This window comes from Pristis pectinata, chromosome 24 (assembly GCF_009764475.1).
Source record: "Pristis pectinata isolate sPriPec2 chromosome 24, sPriPec2.1.pri, whole genome shotgun sequence".
NCBI lineage: Eukaryota > Metazoa > Chordata > Chondrichthyes > Rhinopristiformes > Pristidae > Pristis > Pristis pectinata.
Genome location: NC_067428.1, coordinates 23,609,302 through 23,627,547, shown reverse-complemented (window position 1 = coordinate 23,627,547; position 18,246 = coordinate 23,609,302). Strand labels below are relative to the sequence as shown.

Below are 18,246 nucleotides of genomic sequence, written 5' to 3'. Positions count from 1 at the left end.
TCACCAGGAGTGTTTAAGAGCAGCCTTGTGTAGCTCGAGAGCATTATCTTTTCCATCCAGACTTTTACATTGAATGGAGCTGGGCATGATGACTGGCTTTTCTAACTAAAAACCAGCAAAGATGCACAGATATCGGCTGCTTCAGGGTATGACCTACATATCAGGAATCTTCATGTATGGAAGATTCTTTGTGTACAGATAATCTGGTTTTCCTGAGTAAACCCAGTTTGGAAGTGGCTCTCTCGATTAGCATTGACGTGGGATACTCACTTTGTATGACCATTCTCGTACACTCCCAGACACACACACCACACAGAAAGGCCATTCTGCCATCATGCCTGTACTTTTGTAATATTTTCTGCCTAAACCTTTTTTTTAAACCACTCTTCACTCACAGTCCCTAAAATTTTTGAGGTTTATTGACCCCATCATATCCACCTATTGGCCCCCACACTCCGACTGTTGACCAAGAGTGACACAATGGTGCAGCGATTTGAACTGCTGCAGCACAGCTCCCATGGTCCAAGTTTGATCCTGACCTTGGGTGCTGTTCATGAGGAATTTGCATGTTCTCCCTGTGACCGTGTGGGTTTCTTCCAGGTTCTCCAGTTTCCTCCCATGTCCCAAAGACATAGTGGTAAGTTAATAGGCTACTGTAAATTGCTCCTGGTGTAGGTAGGTGACAGGGGAAATATTGGGGAGTTGGCGGGATTGTGAACAAGAAAATGTTAAAGGGAAATAAGTCGGAGTGATGGAAATGCTCCCATAACCAGCATAAACTGAATGGGCTGAATGGCCTCTGATGTCAACAGGAAATACAAGATGTGATGGTCAGTGCAACCAGCCATGTGACTTGGCACATTCTCCGTATCATGTGGAAAGGGACGAGCTTTTTGACTGCCAGTCATCTATTACCAAGTGACAGCGCTGATCTCCCCATCTTTAATAAGTTCACAACTAAATGTGAGAAGAGCTCAAAGCAAATTAAAGCAACGTAGAGGAATCTCATGGGTTTGCTTGTAGTTGTGTTCTGAAGATTAATCTTTCCTTCCTGGAGACTTCCCAGGGCTGAGACTGTGGGAGGGAGTCTGTGCCCTGGAGCATTGACGAACACTGTGTCAGGGGCTCCTGAGCATTGTCACGGCACTGTGATCTTGAGAGTTAGGTTTCTCTAAACCATTGGCTGAGAATCCTTAAATAGGCCTGATGTGAGTCTGGTCTAGCAGGAACAGACCGTTTCCTGATTAATGTTGCTTCAGCTGTCCAGTAGAAAGATGATCTCATCACGTATCTATTTTCACAGACAGGTTGGAAAAGGGGTCTTGAGAAACCTGCAGCTGAGGCTGGAGTAAAGAATTTAATGTGTAATGTATTTATTTGCAGCAGTTTGATAGTGCTGCTCATGAATACAAACACTCATGCCTGGCTGGCTTTAAATAAATAGTTCTGCGCTGCCATCTTGTGAGTAAAATCCATTGAAAAGTAGGGTTCATAGATCAAAGAAAATAGCCTTAAATATAATACTTCATCCAGGACAAGTTTTCTCTTATCGCACATATTATTTTAGTAGAAGTTAATTTTGCTTTTGCAATCTATTTTAATTCAAATGCAAAATATAGAGGATGCTGTAAATCTGAAATAAAATCGAAGGTTGGAAGTACTTGGGTCATGCAGCTTCTGTGGGAGAAGCTGAGTTAATATTGTTCGTACTTTCAACAGAACTTCTGCTGCAAGATCACTGACCTAAAATGTTAGGTTGACGTAAAGACATAAAATGCTGAAACATTCACTCTGTTTCTCTTTCCACAGATGCTGCCTAACTTGCTGGGTGTTTTTTCAGCATTTTCTGTTTTCGTTTCATGTTTCCAGCATCTGCATTACTTTGATTTTTTTTGTAAAATATATCTCCCTGTTTCCTTTCACCACAGATTCTAGCTGGTCTGCTGTGTATTACCAACTTTTTTTTGTTCTGTCATTTAATTCACACCATCACCACTGTCCTGATGCAAATTCCAATTACTGTGTTAAACGTTTTTAAGAGAGGATTGACTGAGTGTCTGGACAGTTCACTGAGGGATTGTGTCCTGATGTAGGGTCTCAACCCAAAATGTTGACATGCACCTTTTGCCTCCGCTGCTTGGCTTGCAAAGTTCTTCCAACGTTCTGCTTTTTGTTCCAGATTCCAGCATCTACAGTCTCATTTGTCTTCCCATTAGCCATGGCATCTTTGTGCCGTAGCAATGAGATCCAGTGAGTCTGTGGAGAAGGTGAATAACTTTCATGCATTATGGGTGGTCTCCCTGGACCTTGCTGCTTTTCTCTCCTTTTTAACGCGTTCCTTAAAACTTTACTCTTTGACTAAGCTTTTGGTTGTTGGTCATAATAGGTTTTGAAGTTCAGTGTCAACTTTTGATAATTGCCTGTGAAGTACCTTGAGACTACATTAATTGGTGTATATGTGCAACTTGCTGCTGAGGTAACTTGTTTAGCCAAGCACAATCTGGTATTTTAAACAACCATTCTGAATGCTAATTGGTGCTTCAAAACCAGTAGTTCTGCTCCAGTAATACTTTCTTTGTATCCCACCTTAAAGTGTTTTTCTTGTTTCTTCGCATAAAAACCCTTCTTAAAAAAAATCCATATCCTGGTAGCTCTTTGAGAAAAGAATTTTTCCCTTAGTTCTTTGCTATTTGTTACTAATCTTCCATTTGGCTCCCTTGTTGTTTTATTATTGGTCCCCCCCCCCCCGCCCCCCATGCTTAACAATCTTGTACCACATCTGCTACCATGTTGTGTACAGGTGAAGTTACCCTCGGGTACACTTTAACTCTATGCCCTCTTGTTTGGGACTCCCCTACTCTGAAGAAAAGACTGGCTATTCACTTTATCTGTGCCCCTCATTTTATAAACCTCTATCAGGGGAGGAGGTACAGGAGCCTGAAGACCCACACTCAATGATTGAGGAACAGCTTCTTCCCCTCTGCCGTCAGATTTCTGAACGGTCCATGAACACTACCTCTTTATTCCTTTTTTCTTTGCACTACTTAATGTATTTATTTTTGTAATTTATAGTAATTTTATGTCTTTGCACTGTACTGCTGCTGCAAAAAAAACAAAATTTAACGTCTTCTACGTGAGTGATAATAAATTTGATTCTGTTTCGGGTTATCCCTCAGCCTCCCTCGCTCCAGGGAAAAAGTTCCAGCCTCTCCTGATAACTCAAACCCTCCAGTCCTGGTAACATCCTCTTAAATTTTTTTTGCACCCTTTCCAGTTTAATGACACTTGAATTTGTATTTCACCTTTTTATGGTTTGGGTTGCCTTGAAGTATAATGACTATAGTAGTGCAGGACATGTTGCACACAGCAAACTCCCACAAACACTCCTGATCTTTGATGGAGCAACTCAGTACTGGTGAGGATACAGGGGTTAACTCCTCTGTTTGAAATAGTGCTGTGGGATCTTCTACATCCAGAGAGAGGGCAGATGGGGCCTCCGATTATTGCTTCATCTGAAAATTAGCCCCTTGATTACAGTTCTCCCTCCATACTGCACTGGTGTACATTTACATTTCATGCTTGAATCCACAGTCACCTGATTCTTGAGGTGAGAATGCCACCTACTAAACAAAGGCTGACAAAGTGCTGTTCTGTAGCTAGGATTAAAGCCAGTTAGCTTGGTGAAGAAGGCGCATTAGTTTGTGTCAGGGTGACCTGAAAGTCAGGTAATGTTGCTCTGTCCTGATGGCTTGACTCTTTGTGTATATACGTGTACAGGTGTGCCAGGTGATATTTACTGTACTGGCATCTGTATGAAAAATAGCTATTTGTGTATGCAACAGGTGAGCTGTTGTTTTCTGGAGTAGTAAGAGAGCTCACAGGAGAAGAAATTAGGGTAGGTATAGAAAGGATATTTTATTTGGGATAACTGAATTTGTAAATTGAGTACCTCCCTTTATTTCTGTACATTGCCTTTAGAGATAACTAATTTGATGTTAACTGATGGCAAACTGACTCTCTGCCACCTTAAGAGGGTGTGCAAACTACTGACTATAACCAAGCATTCAGGGGAGCGGGTCATATATGGGCTGCTTTGGTGGATCAGATTGTTGGTAGTGATATTTTCCCAACTCTCCCCCAGTTCCACTTTATTTAAAGAAGTCTTCTCTTCATTTTTTATTAGAGTAACATCTTGGCTAGAACGTAGGTGAGCTGCCAACTCGTAACTTGTGCAGATGGCCATCTTCGTGCAGCCTTGTATTTCTGCAAGTCTTATTCTACAGTTCAACCACCAGTATTTGCTAAATGGGCTCAGTAACTATGATCAGCAACACAGTCTGAACCCAATGAATCAAATGCATTTTCCAGCTTGTGTATACTGGCATTGGAGATCCTGGAAGTCGGGCTAATTGGCCTCGGGGACGGTCATTGCATCCACAACATACGTAGATTTTAAGCTTGAGTAGGTAGGTGGCCATCAAAAATAGGACAACACTCCTTGGATCAGATGCAGAGGAAGAAAGCCAGGATCTAGCTTTGCTGGGCTAATAATTTACTTACCCACTGTCTTTAATTGTAACCATTGTATTGTTTTCTCATCATGACCAAAGACCTTAGCCACCCAATGATGTATATGGTGTTGGACAATGTGCTAACAGTTAATCGATCACACTGTGATTGAAATAATAGGGACATCAGCCAAGCTCACCTTGAGGGTGTTTAATACTCTTTTTGGCTTTTAAACAGGACAGTGATGAAGACAAGAGTGATGATAATCTTGTAGTTGATGTTTCCAATGAGGTCAGTAAAATTTTGTAAAACAAGATTTTGTCATTTTAGAGTTGGTCAAAGCTTTGTCATAATTATTGTTGACCATAGAAACGTTGGAAGAGTGGTAGGCTGTATTATCCACTCAAACCTTTTCTGCTATTCAATGAGATTGCAACAGATCTGTGACCTAACTCCATATGCCTGCCTTTTCCACCATGTCCATGAAGATTTGCTGCTTTGTGGAAGAGACTTTCAAATTTCTGCCACCCTCTGTGTGTGAAATTGCTAAATAGCTTCATTCCTGAAAGGCCTGGCTCTTGATTTTAGGCTCTGCTCCAAAGTCCTAGACTCTGATATCAGTAGAAATAGTTTGCCTCTTTCCACCTTATGTTATCTTTAATATCTTCAAAACTTCAATCAGATCACCATCTAGCTTCCTAAATTCCAGGCAACAATGTCTCTGTTCCATCTGTCTGTGCAATATTGCAATGATCTGGCATTACACTTTGACTCAAACCGTGTGTTTGCAAAATGTCGACAAATCAGAAATCCTAACTCGGATGACAAAGATCTCAAGCCCAAGTCTTCAAATTATTTTGATGGTAGTTTTTCCCCTTAAATCAGCCAGTAATTAATATAGATTAAAGTACAATTTATAATGTAAGAAGACATTTTTTGTGATCTTTTTGCTCATTAAATTACCCACAGAAAGGAACCGGTTTTGATTATTAAAACCTAACCTTTGTCGAGTTGACTCCAAGGATTTTCTTGTGTGGCTGGTTCCTTGTCCCTGGATGGAATGCCACCACTGTGATTGCTGCCCCACCAAGTACCCAACTAACTCTACATTAGGCCTCTCCTTTTGGTCTGCTATTTTATTTTTGCAGCCCAATATCATCTCATGCATTTTTGACTTCGTTGCTGACCAAAAGTCGGCTTCAGTTTTAGATGTTCTTTGCAGTAGTGGCCTGGATCTATTGAGTCCACACCAGCTCTAATATCAGGACTTGTCCACGTTTCCCAGCGGAAGTCTGGTTTCTGGTGTTGACTTGGGTCCGACTTGGTGTCTGCTTCTGCATCTTGTACTGCACCGGCAGATTTCTCATGGAGGCTAACAGGGCAGCATGAACCTCTGCAGAATTCCCAGTGGGAAGCCTACCTCCTGCTCTTGTACTAGATGGAATCTGGTTCAAGCCCAGCAGTCCCATATGGGAGATATTGGAGGTATTAGGTAATTAGAGCTATGTTTATTATTTGTTTAAACCACTTTGTGTTTTTAAATTATGTGTGTGTGATGTAAAGAGAGAAATATTTTCATTTAACAATCTTAATTTTTTCAATTGTTTCTGAATGTTTGAGTGTCAAAGAGGCTTAGAAGCTTTTAATAGCAGTGGCAGCATTAACAGCTGGTGACCTTGGCGACTGTCAAAGCCATTCTATGAGCCCCTACCCCTACACTGAACCCCTTCACCACTTATCCGTGGTGAAATCCTGGGAGCTGAATTTCCAGCAGGAGTCTGTGAATGGGGTTACCCAGGAAAACCAGGACAGCAAGTAGTGATCTTGGGCAACAGAAGGTTTTCAACAATGTTTTCCATCTCCAGCCACAATTAGTTTGTGTGAAAACTGCCTGAAAACTGTCCTTGGCCCCAGCCAAGTGTTGAGGACAAGCTATGTTGGGTCTGCAGGCTCAGGATGGGTGTGGGACACTGGGATTTGACTGCCTATATTGGATACTGCTGATGAACAGGTAGAACTCTGGTGGTAGAGTGAGGGAAGCTGAGGTTACTATTAACCATAAGAGAGTGTCCAGGCTAAGTGGAAGACACCGATGGAGTAGAATTGTTCCTATGTCTACCTTCTTAGCTCCTTTAAACAATGTGGAGAGTGAGCAACACTTATTCAGCCCCAGAGCAGAGTGTGCTGTCACCTAACCCACGGAATGCAAAGGCACTTTCTTCTGCAGGGCAGTTTGATATTGGCTTTAAATATTGACCTTGTCATTGTTGCTTGCTTTCAAAAAAACAAATTTTAAGATTTACTTTACAAAAACTTGCATTTTGGGGGAGTGGTATGGTGGCAATGTGTGAATTTGGGAGCAGGAAGCAGCCTGGTGACTAGAAATTTGCTTCCCCACCCTGGTTAATTAGCAGTAATTGTGTGTTGTACTCTGAATCCAATGGAATGAGTTTCAGAATCAGAGGGGAAATCACTGATGTAGGAGTGTAGCATGTAAACCAACCAGGGATGAACATCTTGGCAAGCTTATCTCTTTGTACACCTAGCCAACAAACCAATGGTCACACTTTATCCATCTGCCCAGCTAAGATCCATCAGCTGACTATAGATTGAGAGTTTGTCAGTCAGACGTTCTTGCCGTCTTTTTATGGATTAATGACTCTGTTTCATGTTACAGGAGCCTTCATCTCCTCACAACAGTCCTCCCCAAGCAGCACATGAAAATGGATTAGACAAACTGCATGTGAGGAGGAAGACACAGGGGAATAGTCCCACGTCACTGGTTACAACAAGCAGCACTCCCCCTCCGCTAAAAAGTAAAGAGCCGGTTGTGGTAAGGATTGGTTTATTATTGTCAAATTTACTGAGATACAGAGAAAAGCTTTTGTTTTGCATGCCTTCCGGACAGATCATGCCTTACATAATTACATTGAGTAAAATGAAAACAGAATGCAGAATCTCTCGCACTTTCTGATCTTTTTTTATCCACACATCTGACTATCCACCCGAAATCCTGCTTCTCGTGTCTTCCCATCTCAATCTGTCTGTTCTGGATTTAGAGACCAAATTTTAAAAACTCTCTAACTGCTGTTTGTGTTCTTGATATCAGAACGAGAAGTCCAGCACACCTGGTCTGAAGTCTGGTGTGCCGCCGTCTCGGAGTGACTCAGCGACCCCCAGTACTAGCGGCACCTCACAGCACTGCTCAGCGCCCGGCAAATCAGGGGCTGATCCACTAGGTAACGGCGATTGTTTTATTTATTGATATTTGTGACTGTTATTCTCAGCCGAAGCTCTAATTCCACACATGTTGTGCTTTTAGTGGGGGTGAGCAATCTTATCAAACTCTCTCAATTGGGGTTTTGAGGCCTTGCATCTGTTGTCAAGGGGGGCAGGTGATTGAGGAAGATACTGACCAGCCTGCCCTTTTGGCCACTAGGTGCCCATCTATGGAAGTATCTGCCTCAGAACCAGAGCAGAAACAAGTTGTCCTCAATCCCATGGGACTGCCTAAGAAGAAGAGGAATTTCTGTATTTACCATAGAATTGCTCAAAATGTGAAGTGTATGTTTCTTTCAAAGCCATCCAATAAATTCCCCTGTCCTGTGAAACCATAACATCGCTCTAGATGTTTGCTCCTCCATTATACAGTTCTTTTCCTCCTGGTATATGGTATAACAGTCATGGGGGGAGGGGTTGGGGACAGGAATTGGTATAGTTTCAACCTTCCAAACAAGTATAGCCAAGGGATTTCTTAAAGTATTTGATAATATTATAAAACTGTGGAAATTTGTTTTATTTTCCATGGAGTTTACAATCTGCAGAAAGGAATTAAGAATTACAACAAACTGCATGTTTGGGGTGAAGCAACTGGTCAAAACTAATGGTACATTTTCTTCAGCTTTAGGGTTAAAAACGCCACTATCTGTACAGGGTGCTTTCCCAGTCCCATTTGGGATGGTCCACACTGCGGTGAATGGTGGGATTGCTGGTGCCAATGCCTATGGAGGCTTGCATTTTGCTTCTCCTCAACTTAATGGCGGAGCCTCAGCCTCCACGTTTGGACGTTCAACTGTGGTAAGCTCTGTATTCTTGTTATACTGAAACAACACTTTTCTTTTTGGGGAGACCAAGTTCACAACCTGGAAATGTTTTGTGATCCTTCAGTGCAGCAAGAAGAAAGGGAGAGGGGAAGATTAGCATCTAAGGATTGATTGCCCAATAAATGATTCATTTTTAACAAAGTTTCTGCTCCTGGGGATAAGGAATGCTTGTGACCTTCTGCTTTGGACATCTGTCAATATTAGAAAACCCAGCCAGATATGACCTGGAATGATGGAACGAGAAACATTTCTCAGTCTGTTCTGGCAGTGAGTTGCAGTCTCAGCCTAAAGCACCAAATCTGAATTACTGTGGACCTCAAGGACTGCGCAAGACAGACCTTTTTGCAGTTCAATGTGGTCCTCTTGGCATATTAGAGGTTCTCCTTAAATCACAAAACCCAAGATCTGTTGGTACTGCCAAACATTTGAGAGGAGCCTGGCTTTAAACTTTCTGTAGCTTCTGTCGTTCTGTGCTGTACACCTTAGTTCATAATGGAAAAAATTCAGATACCTGTCCTCCTCTGCGTTAGTGTTTTTCTTTCATCCCTCTGTGGACTTTTGGTGAGATTGTCAACTCATTTCAAATACAAAGCTGTTTTATGCTCTGGGACCAAAGAATGGCCCAGCAAACTTCATGAATAACTTTGACTTCTGTGTTTTCTTTTTAACTTCGTGAATCCTCGTTGTGTACAAGATCAAAATTGGATGCATAAAAATGACTTGCTTCTTCTGTGAATGTGCCTGAAATGTTTACCCATTGAGGTGTTAGGGTTATTGGGAATCTTAGTACAACACCTCTGGGGATGATAGGCTCAGTTCTTTGCTTTGATGGAAAATCTCGAAACACAGGTATATGGAGCAGTGTGGGGGAGGGTGCACATTAAATGTTGAACATTGGCCTCTTGGCCACAACATTTCCCCTGTGCCTTGGTCTGCCTTTGAAAGAAAAGACAAGTGTCACATTTCTCAAATCCAGACCAGACAGTGTTCCAGTTGCTGAGCGATTAATAGTTGAGGGTTACTGCAGAACTCAATCCCTAAGGGAACTTAAGGTAGCTTTGAGTCACGCTCATCTAAGTGGTAAGCTGTGCCTTATTGTTCTTTTTCTGTCAGGGTTTAAATAAACAACTGTTCTGCAAGATGCAGTTCAAAACCTGGAAAAGTGTTTTGAATCTTAACTTATCTCCACAACAGTAACTTGCATTTTTACAGTGGTGAAATGTCTGAAGATACTTCACAAGCATCATCAAACAAAAATTACTGAGGTGTGGAGATGATATTCAAAACGAGTGAACAGAAACCTGATCTTAAGAATGAAGATTAGAAAACAATTTAGAGGGTGAAGTTTGGAACATAGGTCCAGAGAGCCAAGGCAGAAGAGCCAATGAAAATCCAATGATATGTGATGACAAGCCAATGATATACAACGCAAGGAACTGGAAGAGGTCTCAGAGGGTTGTAAAACTCTGAGATTATAGAGATGGACAGGGCAAGCACGCGAGAGGTTCGAGAATGTGGATGAGACTTGGTGACAGATTGGTAGCTAGAGTAGGTTAGTAAGCCATGAGTGATGGGGTATGGTAAATGGAAGAGCTTTGGAGATCAAGTATAAGATAGGTTATCTTGTGCGTCTGCGCAAATAGAGTGGGGGAATAGGACTGAATATGTTGATCTACAGGGAGCCAGCAAAATATTGATGACTTGAATGACCTTCTCCTGTGCCATAATGGTTCCAGTTCCAGGTTTACAGAGGGTGAAAGGTTAAGCCAAGTGGGCATTGACGTGGCCAAACAAGTAGAAAGAATGAGGAGGGCAAGACTGACATCAAAGGATTATTTTCCTGTAATGCTTTCTTCACTTTCCGATGTAAAGCACTTCTAGAAGTGCTGGTCATCTGATCTCTTAACCCTGTTTTTGGTCTGCCTAGGCTGGTTTTGAACATCACACACACAAGCGAGCCTCAGGACTTCCTGGGAGTCTGTCCGCAGCAACTGCAGGAAAGCCGTAAGTACTGTGAGAAGAAAGGTAGAATGTGCCTCAGATGTATTGTTTTGTGCTTGGTGCACGCTGTGGCATCTTGCACGAACTGTAACTGTATGTTGAGCTTGTTTTTACTTGAGAGTAAGCATTAGTTTCCATGGGTCTAGCTTACCAACATGTCAACTCCTGCAACACACAAAAAGCTGGAGGAACTCAGTGGGTCAGGCAGCAACTATGGAGGGAAATGGACAGTCAACATTTTGGGTCGAGGTGAAGGAGTGGGGCAAGAGCTGGCAAGTGATTGGTGGATCCAGATGAGGAGGGGTTGCCAGTGGAAATAGCTTCTCTATACCCTACCAATACCCATTCAGAACTTTGACCAGATCACACTTAAATCTTGTAAAATCCATAAGCTTCAACTCGAGTTTGTGTAATTTTCCCAAGAACCCTAATCTTTCGGAGTGTCATTCTGGTGAATGTATCCTTCCAAAAGTGTGGGTCCTGGAACTGATCACAGGACTCTATGTATGACCAACAAAAGGACCTTGTACAGCGAAGACTGGCATCATCATACTTGGAATATTTAGCTTGCCATGAAACTTCATGGGCTGTAGGACCAGACCCATAACAATGAGTGTCGGTGCATGTCCTCTGGTGTTGGATTGACATTATGGTTCCCCAGATTTGTGCCCTTGTGTAGAAGAACTCTTCTTCTCTGTCTTTGCTCCAACACCTCGCTTAGCCCCACTTCCAGTGCCCTGCACATTGTCTGATGTTGCAGCTTTTGAAGCTGAAAACTGAGGTAAAAGCAAAGTAGTGCATTTCTCACAGTGCTTTACTACACAGACCTACTCCCATGATGTTATGTGCCTACATTGCATAGTTTGGCTACACTCTCACTGGACTCCAAACCACCGGAGTTCCAGGAATTTTCGAGTTGAGTGTCTAGGTCAGCTCTGGAGAGTTCCCAAGAATGGGGCGAGAGGAACAATAGGTAAATAAATGTCTGTTCAGAATGTTCACTTGCCATTGAGCTCAGGTGATGTTCCAGGTAACAGATCACTTTAATGGGGCAGATTCAGGAGATAGTTTCTGACACGGGAAGGAATTAATAGAGAGGATTGCATAAGCCGATTTCTGGTCGATCGGAAGCCTTGCAGAATCAGAGAACCTCTTCCAATATCTTAACGACTCTGGTGATTTTTCTCTCCAATCCCCGCCCCGTACCTTTTACAGTGCCTATTCATTCCACGTTGGAGCTGACAGACAGATGCAGCCCGTGGCGTTCCCGACTGATGCTCTTACAGGGACGGGCATACCTCGGCACGCTCGACAGATCAACAACCTTCCCCACGGAGAGGTGGTGTGCGCTGTGGCCGTCAGTAACTTCACCAAGCACGTGTACACAGGAGGAAAGGGCTGTGTGAAAGTGTGGGATATCAGTCAACCAGGAAACAGAAGCCCAGTCTCCCAGCTGGATTGTCTGGTAAAGCAGTGCGCTTGTTTGTTTTTCCCTTTTCAAACCTTGCCTAGGGTCATACAGCATCTTGGAGAGAGAGCACATTGCAAGGATAAAGTCGTGCCCTTGTCCACATAAACGTTACTCATGCAAGGCAGGTTTATTTAGGTTATTTGCACAGGATATCCCAGAAGAGTCCTGACAGTTTGTTTACAGTGAATTCTTGCTTAGTGGCAGCTTTTGGATTCTGCCCATTTAAATATGCATTCGAAGCTCCGAAGAGGTTGCATTCAGTTTGAAGCAGGGTTGTCTCGACCTAACATCTCACCTGTTCAGACGCTGCAAATGAACTGGATGTCATTTAAATTCAGGAGTCACTTGAAGTCACTTTACTAGCAAGTAGCTGAACCTGCAGACCAAGAAAGCCCTAGGTTTTGTCGTCAGTGTGCGGCCCTCTAGCAGATCTTGCCATCCTTGCATGAGGGAGAGGTTCCATGTGCACAGATTGACAGTGGGTTTGGTGCTAGCTATTGGCCCCGATGTTAAGAGTCATTGGTCTCTTGGATTTCAGGAGAGATGGGGAAGTAATTGGCTTGAGTTGGGGGAAGGAAACAGGGGACTTTTTAAATCTAAACTTTTGATTCAGTAAATGGACCTATCTACAAGGGCAAGATTTCCTGGCAATTAGTAGCTGTCGCAAAGGAGTTAAAACCCATACAAGTGAGTGTGTTGCTTCTGTCTGCTTGAACTTGATATATTGTCATGTTTAATTGCATTGTTATAGAGTGCTTTATTCCTCTTCATTCCCTACACCCGCCTCCAAAAGCTATCAGTAGCTATTACCGCACCTGATAAATGCCATTGGCTTTTGGCAGCCAGCCCATTCTGTTAATCACTTGAGTATCGGAAAAGGAAATCTGGGCTCCACAGTACAATTTATTTAGGTATTTGCTGTTTTGGCAAATGATCCAGTCCTCCCAAATGTTTTGCTTTGAGCTGGGCTAACTGGAGTTCAGTGCGAATCTGTTGGCTTTGATCCGTGCAGTGAACACAACACTGCATCTGTTCTGGAAGGAAGGAGGAGCAGTGAATAAACTGATCGAAGCGCTGATTGTAATTCATACTCTGGTCTAATTTTAGGCTTTTCTGCTGCCACAGGACTAACCAGTTGCACGGCGAGCTGGCAGCTGGCATTATTCCAACAATAATTGTTTGTCAGCTTTGACCTGCTTTGGGGACAGAGCAAGATGTGAAAATCTGGCCAGCAGGTCAAATTTAAAGGGGGTATACACGTTATACTGTATATATTTTTAAAAAATCAGCATCTGTGGGACAAGTTTTTTTTAGCCTTAAGTTTTCAAACTGAACTTTTAGTATTTGGATCCCTGTCAAGTTCAGAGGGTGGAAGAGGGGAAATGAAGCAAAGTAGATCTCCATCTGGAGATGGTGGATTCATGGAAAACAAAGGTGGAATTTTCAAATTGAAGTGTTGCTTAACAGAGAGCCAGTGTGGGTTACCAAACATGGGTGCTGGATGAAGAGGCACAGGCGACTTATAAGTGGATGATCTCAAACTTATGGAGAGTAGAATGATGAAGGCTGACCAGCAGGACATTGAAATAGCCATGTGCAGAGGTATCAAATCCCAAAGCCTTTTGCAGCCATCGAAGTGCAGTGGTATTGGCTTATTATTTTCACGTGTACCGAGATGCACCGAAAAGCTTTTTGTTTTGCGTGTCATCCAGATAGATCTTGCCCTACGTAATTACGTTGAGGTAGCAGAAAGAAAACAGAATGCAGAATATACAGAATGTGGAATATTCATAACTAGGCAACCGAACAACTAAATTTACACAATGCAAGTTCCATGAGAAAGCAGTGTGATAATGACCAGGTCATTGTTTTAATGATGTTAATTGAGGAATTGGCCAAGATACCAGGAAGAACGTCCCTTCTCCTCATACATTGGCATCTGATCTTCTGTGTCCACCTGTGAAGGCAGGCAGGGCTGTGGTTTAATGCATCATCTGAGTAGCAGTTACCTTTAATGCTGCTGTAGTTCTCAGCATGGATTTGGCGCTCATGGACCTCATCAGCGCCAAATGGACCTCATTTGGTATCACACCCTGGCATCCATCAATTTTTCTTGCTTTGCATATTATTCCAATGTACATGTTAGATATGAAGCATTTCTGAACATTTTTAAGTCTGTTAGCTTTCTGTGGTAGAATGTATTGTTGTGCCCTTGGGCAGTTAGCTAACTGTTGAGTGTGATCCTTTTCCAGAACAGAGAGAACTACATCCGCACCTGTAAATTATTCCCAGATGGCCGCAGTCTGATTGTGGGCGGAGAAGCTAACACCATTTCCATCTGGGATCTCGCAGCTCCAAGCCCACGAATCAAAGCTGAGCTAACCTCATCCGCTCCCGCTTGCTATGCGCTGGCCATTAGCCCAGATGCTAAAGTCTGTTTCTCTTGCTGCAGCGATGGAAGCATTTTTGTCTGGGACTTGCATAATGAAACGCTCATTAGGTGAGTTAGTTTGAAGCTTGGATGTGGGCACAGGTACTGAGAAGGAAAGCCAGATTCATTCCGGGGCAGGTTCTCTTAAAATGGCCCAACTGCCTACTTCAGTTCAAAGGCACGCTCTTGGTGGGGAGAAAAACAATTGACAGCCAATCTTGGCATCATCTAATCAATGGTGTTTTCCTTTTCCTCTTCCTTCAAGCTTTGTACCATAGCTTTTGGCTTCCATTATGAAATTTGATGCAAAAAAAACCTTATGGGTAATTCTAAAGGCTGCATACAATGCCACCACTTTAGTCAGTTACAGAATAACTAATTGGGTAATTCCCTTGTCAATTAAGCTTCTCCACACTGCTATAAATGTCTAAGGTTGATTGTATGCACATAATTTGTATGTGACTGTCCTCCACTTACTGTAATGCCTTTGCATTTAGTGGGAGAAGTTGCTCTGGTTTGTTTACATGGCTCTTTAATTCAATTGCCTTTTGAGTAAATTTACATTGTTTTCTGTTTGTTGTTAGTCATACAACCTATCTCACCTCCAAATCATTGGTTGACAACAAATATAGATGTGGAAAAATAATTATCTATGAACACTTTAAAAAAATTTTTACAATTCTGGCATAATTTTTTTAAATTTCTAAACCAATGTTGTATGTGTTTTAAGAAAGAGAAATTAATACAGAAGCACCAAGCATTATAGGTTGTGCAGAAAATTTGACTTCCTGTTTATTGTATTGAAGGATGTTTTTCTTCTTTCTTGTTCATTATGACGAGAAAAACTGTGATCCTGATTGCACTTAGACAATATTTTTGGCCTTATTCCCTTTTTCCAAGTTAGTCATATTTCTCTATTCCACCATGTCTCTTGAAAATTCCTGCTCATCTCTTACCAATGTAAAAATTACTGGTATCAAAGTATATCCACAGTGTAGCTTTTTGAGTGCTCTAAACAATGTGTTGTGTTTTTTAACACAAGCATATTAACACCTTAATCAAGAAGAAAATCACTCATCTTTTCATGGGCAAGACCTTTTGTCGACCACAAGTGTGTATTTCCTGTTGAATGTCTTTGGTTACCATAACACTAAAAGCACAAGCTATTTTTCATGAGGTTTGGTTAAACTGTTCACACACGATTGTTTTCTTCCCACGACTGACCTCCCTCAACTCCCCAATACTGATCCCTCCACCCCTCCTTTACCTCACTTCTTGGGATTTTCCTGCAAGTGTAGCACTAGAGATTTCAATGCGATGAATGTATTCTGGTTCTTTTTGAGTTCTGTCCCATCTTTGGGAGGCATGTGAATTGAAAATGCACATGTTGCTGAAATAACTCAACCTACTGTACATCATGCAACTTCAATGAAGCCTTTTTGATATAAACACGATCCTAACTAAAAGCAAGCTTCATATGGAACACTTGGTTACTTCAACAATTTGGCTTTCATTTTGAAATTTGTGAAACAAGATAAATATGACATTTAAAACAAAATATTACACCAATACCAAAATGCTTCCATCCCACCCTGTTTCAACTATTTTCACCTTCCAAAAACTTGATAATGTTTCTGTAACCTTTGTTGGCTGCCTTAACACGTTGCCCGCCTTAACACGTTGCCCAAGTGTTGAGGTCTGCAGTTAGTTGTTGCTTCATAAACTCCACCCCTAAACTGACCCCTCCTTGTATTTAGCCAGTGACTTGAATTTGAGCACTTTCTGCAGTGAGGTTGGGTTGCTTCCTCAGCCGTGCTCTTTCACCTATTAGTTGCAGCAAGTGGTGTCTGCAGGCTTAAGTGAAAGCACAGTTCCATTGAATGTTAAGTAATAAAAAAGAGAGCTGCATCTAGGCTTTTTTTTAGAGCAAATTTAAAACCTCCTCCTCCTTACTCATGAGTTGGCAACTGTAAACTGAACACTAAACTATTTGTAAATGCTGATTTGGGGCCGATAATCTTAACCAAGTCATTTTTCAATTGTGTCCCTGAGGTGCTGTAAGGAGTGCTTGTTGACAGCCTTCCAGTTGTTAATGTGGGATTACTAACCAGTTTGATGCAAGGCCAATAATGACGATAAATGCATTTCTGCAGTGCATTTTATGGTTGAATTCTTTATACTGATGTATGGTATTTTCAGGTCTATGATCATTGATTTTTCAATAACTTTCTGGTTCTTTAAGTGAAGGTTTTTGTTTTTGGGAAGGTGGTTAATTTTAGATATGTCGTACATCTGTGTTGTGCCTTTTGTAATCTAATATCAACAATGAAATGTTGCATGTTTTATTTTTAAACCCAGGCAGTTCCAGGGCCACTCGGATGGTGTGAGCTGCACAGACATTTCTAATGATGGGACCAAACTATGGACTGGAGCACTGGACAACACAGTCAGGTGCTGGGACCTGAGAGAGGGACGTCAGGTGCATCAGCATGACTTCGCATCACAGGTATGTGGCCGTTGGAAAATATGGGAATGCTACTCCCTATCTTTTAATTTCACCCCCTTCTTTAGCTAGACATCATTTCCTCCCTTGGAAACACTAAACCTCTCTCAGTTCCGTCCTGGGCATGTTACATGGGATGCAGAGGTGGTGAGTGCATGGAATGAACTGTCAGAGGAAGTGGTTGAGGCAGGCACAATAGTATAATTTAAGAAGCACTCGGATAGGTACATGGAGGGGCAGAGCTTGGATGGATATGGGCCGAATGCAGGAAATCGAACCTAGCTGGGTGGACAATGTGGTCGGCATGGACTGGTTGGGCCAAAGGGCCTGTATCTGTGCTGTATTGCTCTATGACTCTATGCAGAAGAAAGAACAGAATTGAGCTAATTTATCCTCTTGAACAATTTTTTTAAATCTGTTTGTAGTACATAGACATTGTTGTCAAGGCCTGCATTTATTGTCCTTGTTAGCAGAATCAACCATGTTGCCATCGATCTGCAGTTTTGTATAGGTTAGACTAGAGGCTGCTTGCAAGCCAGATGGTTTTTGTGACAATCCAGTAGTTTTGCAGCTGAACTTTGATTGCATGTTTATTTAACTAGAATTTAAATCCCTGGCTGCCATGGTGGGATTTCAACTCCAGATCAGGTCTCTGGATTGTGGTCCAGTAACTCTGCAACCGCTCTCTCACAATCTCGTTCAGTTAGATCATGGCTAACAAGTTACCCCATACCCCTTCATTGCCATGATAATCAAAAGTATGTCAATCTTGCATTTAAAATGATCAATTTACCCAGCATCAATTGTCATTTCTTGCGAATGATGCTATGTGCCTGTGATGCTGCTGCAAGTAAGTTTTTCATTGCACCTGTGCATACATGTACTTGTACGTATGACAATAAACTTGACTTTGACACTTGCAGAAGAAGGCCCACATTTATATTACCCTGTGTGCAAAAGAGGTTCTTCCTTGTGTCACTCCTGATAGGTCTGCTTCTAATTTTCAGACTACGGTCCCTAGTCCTGGACTCTCAATCAGCAGAGATAGTTTCCTCTATCGTATCATTTCCCATAAACCTCCATTACAGTACATTGATCTCTAGCTTTCCAGTGAGTGCAACCCTAGTTTAGGCAGCTGCTCATAATTTAGCCTTGGAACCAAGGTATTATTTCTGGTAATTCTGCTCAGCAGTCACTCCAAGGTCAATACATCCTTCCTAACGTGTGA

General features: G+C 42.1%; 1 protein-coding gene across 3 annotated transcripts in view; it reads left to right on the top strand.

Moving 5' to 3' along the window:
- The window catches only part of LOC127582363 (transducin-like enhancer protein 4), a 182,993-nt gene that overhangs the window by 154,322 nt on the left and 10,425 nt on the right, over positions 1-18,246 (top strand). For all 3 annotated transcript variants that reach the window (XM_052037533.1, XM_052037532.1, XM_052037534.1), the window contains exons 10-17: positions 4,747-4,800; positions 7,187-7,342; positions 7,619-7,748; positions 8,411-8,586; positions 10,540-10,616; positions 11,829-12,078; positions 14,337-14,584; positions 16,874-17,021. In XM_052037533.1, the coding sequence (XP_051893493.1) occupies positions 4,747-4,800; positions 7,187-7,342; positions 7,619-7,748; positions 8,411-8,586; positions 10,540-10,616; positions 11,829-12,078; positions 14,337-14,584; positions 16,874-17,021 (1,239 nt within the window). The remainder of the gene's footprint in view (positions 1-4,746; positions 4,801-7,186; positions 7,343-7,618; positions 7,749-8,410; positions 8,587-10,539; positions 10,617-11,828; positions 12,079-14,336; positions 14,585-16,873; positions 17,022-18,246) is intronic.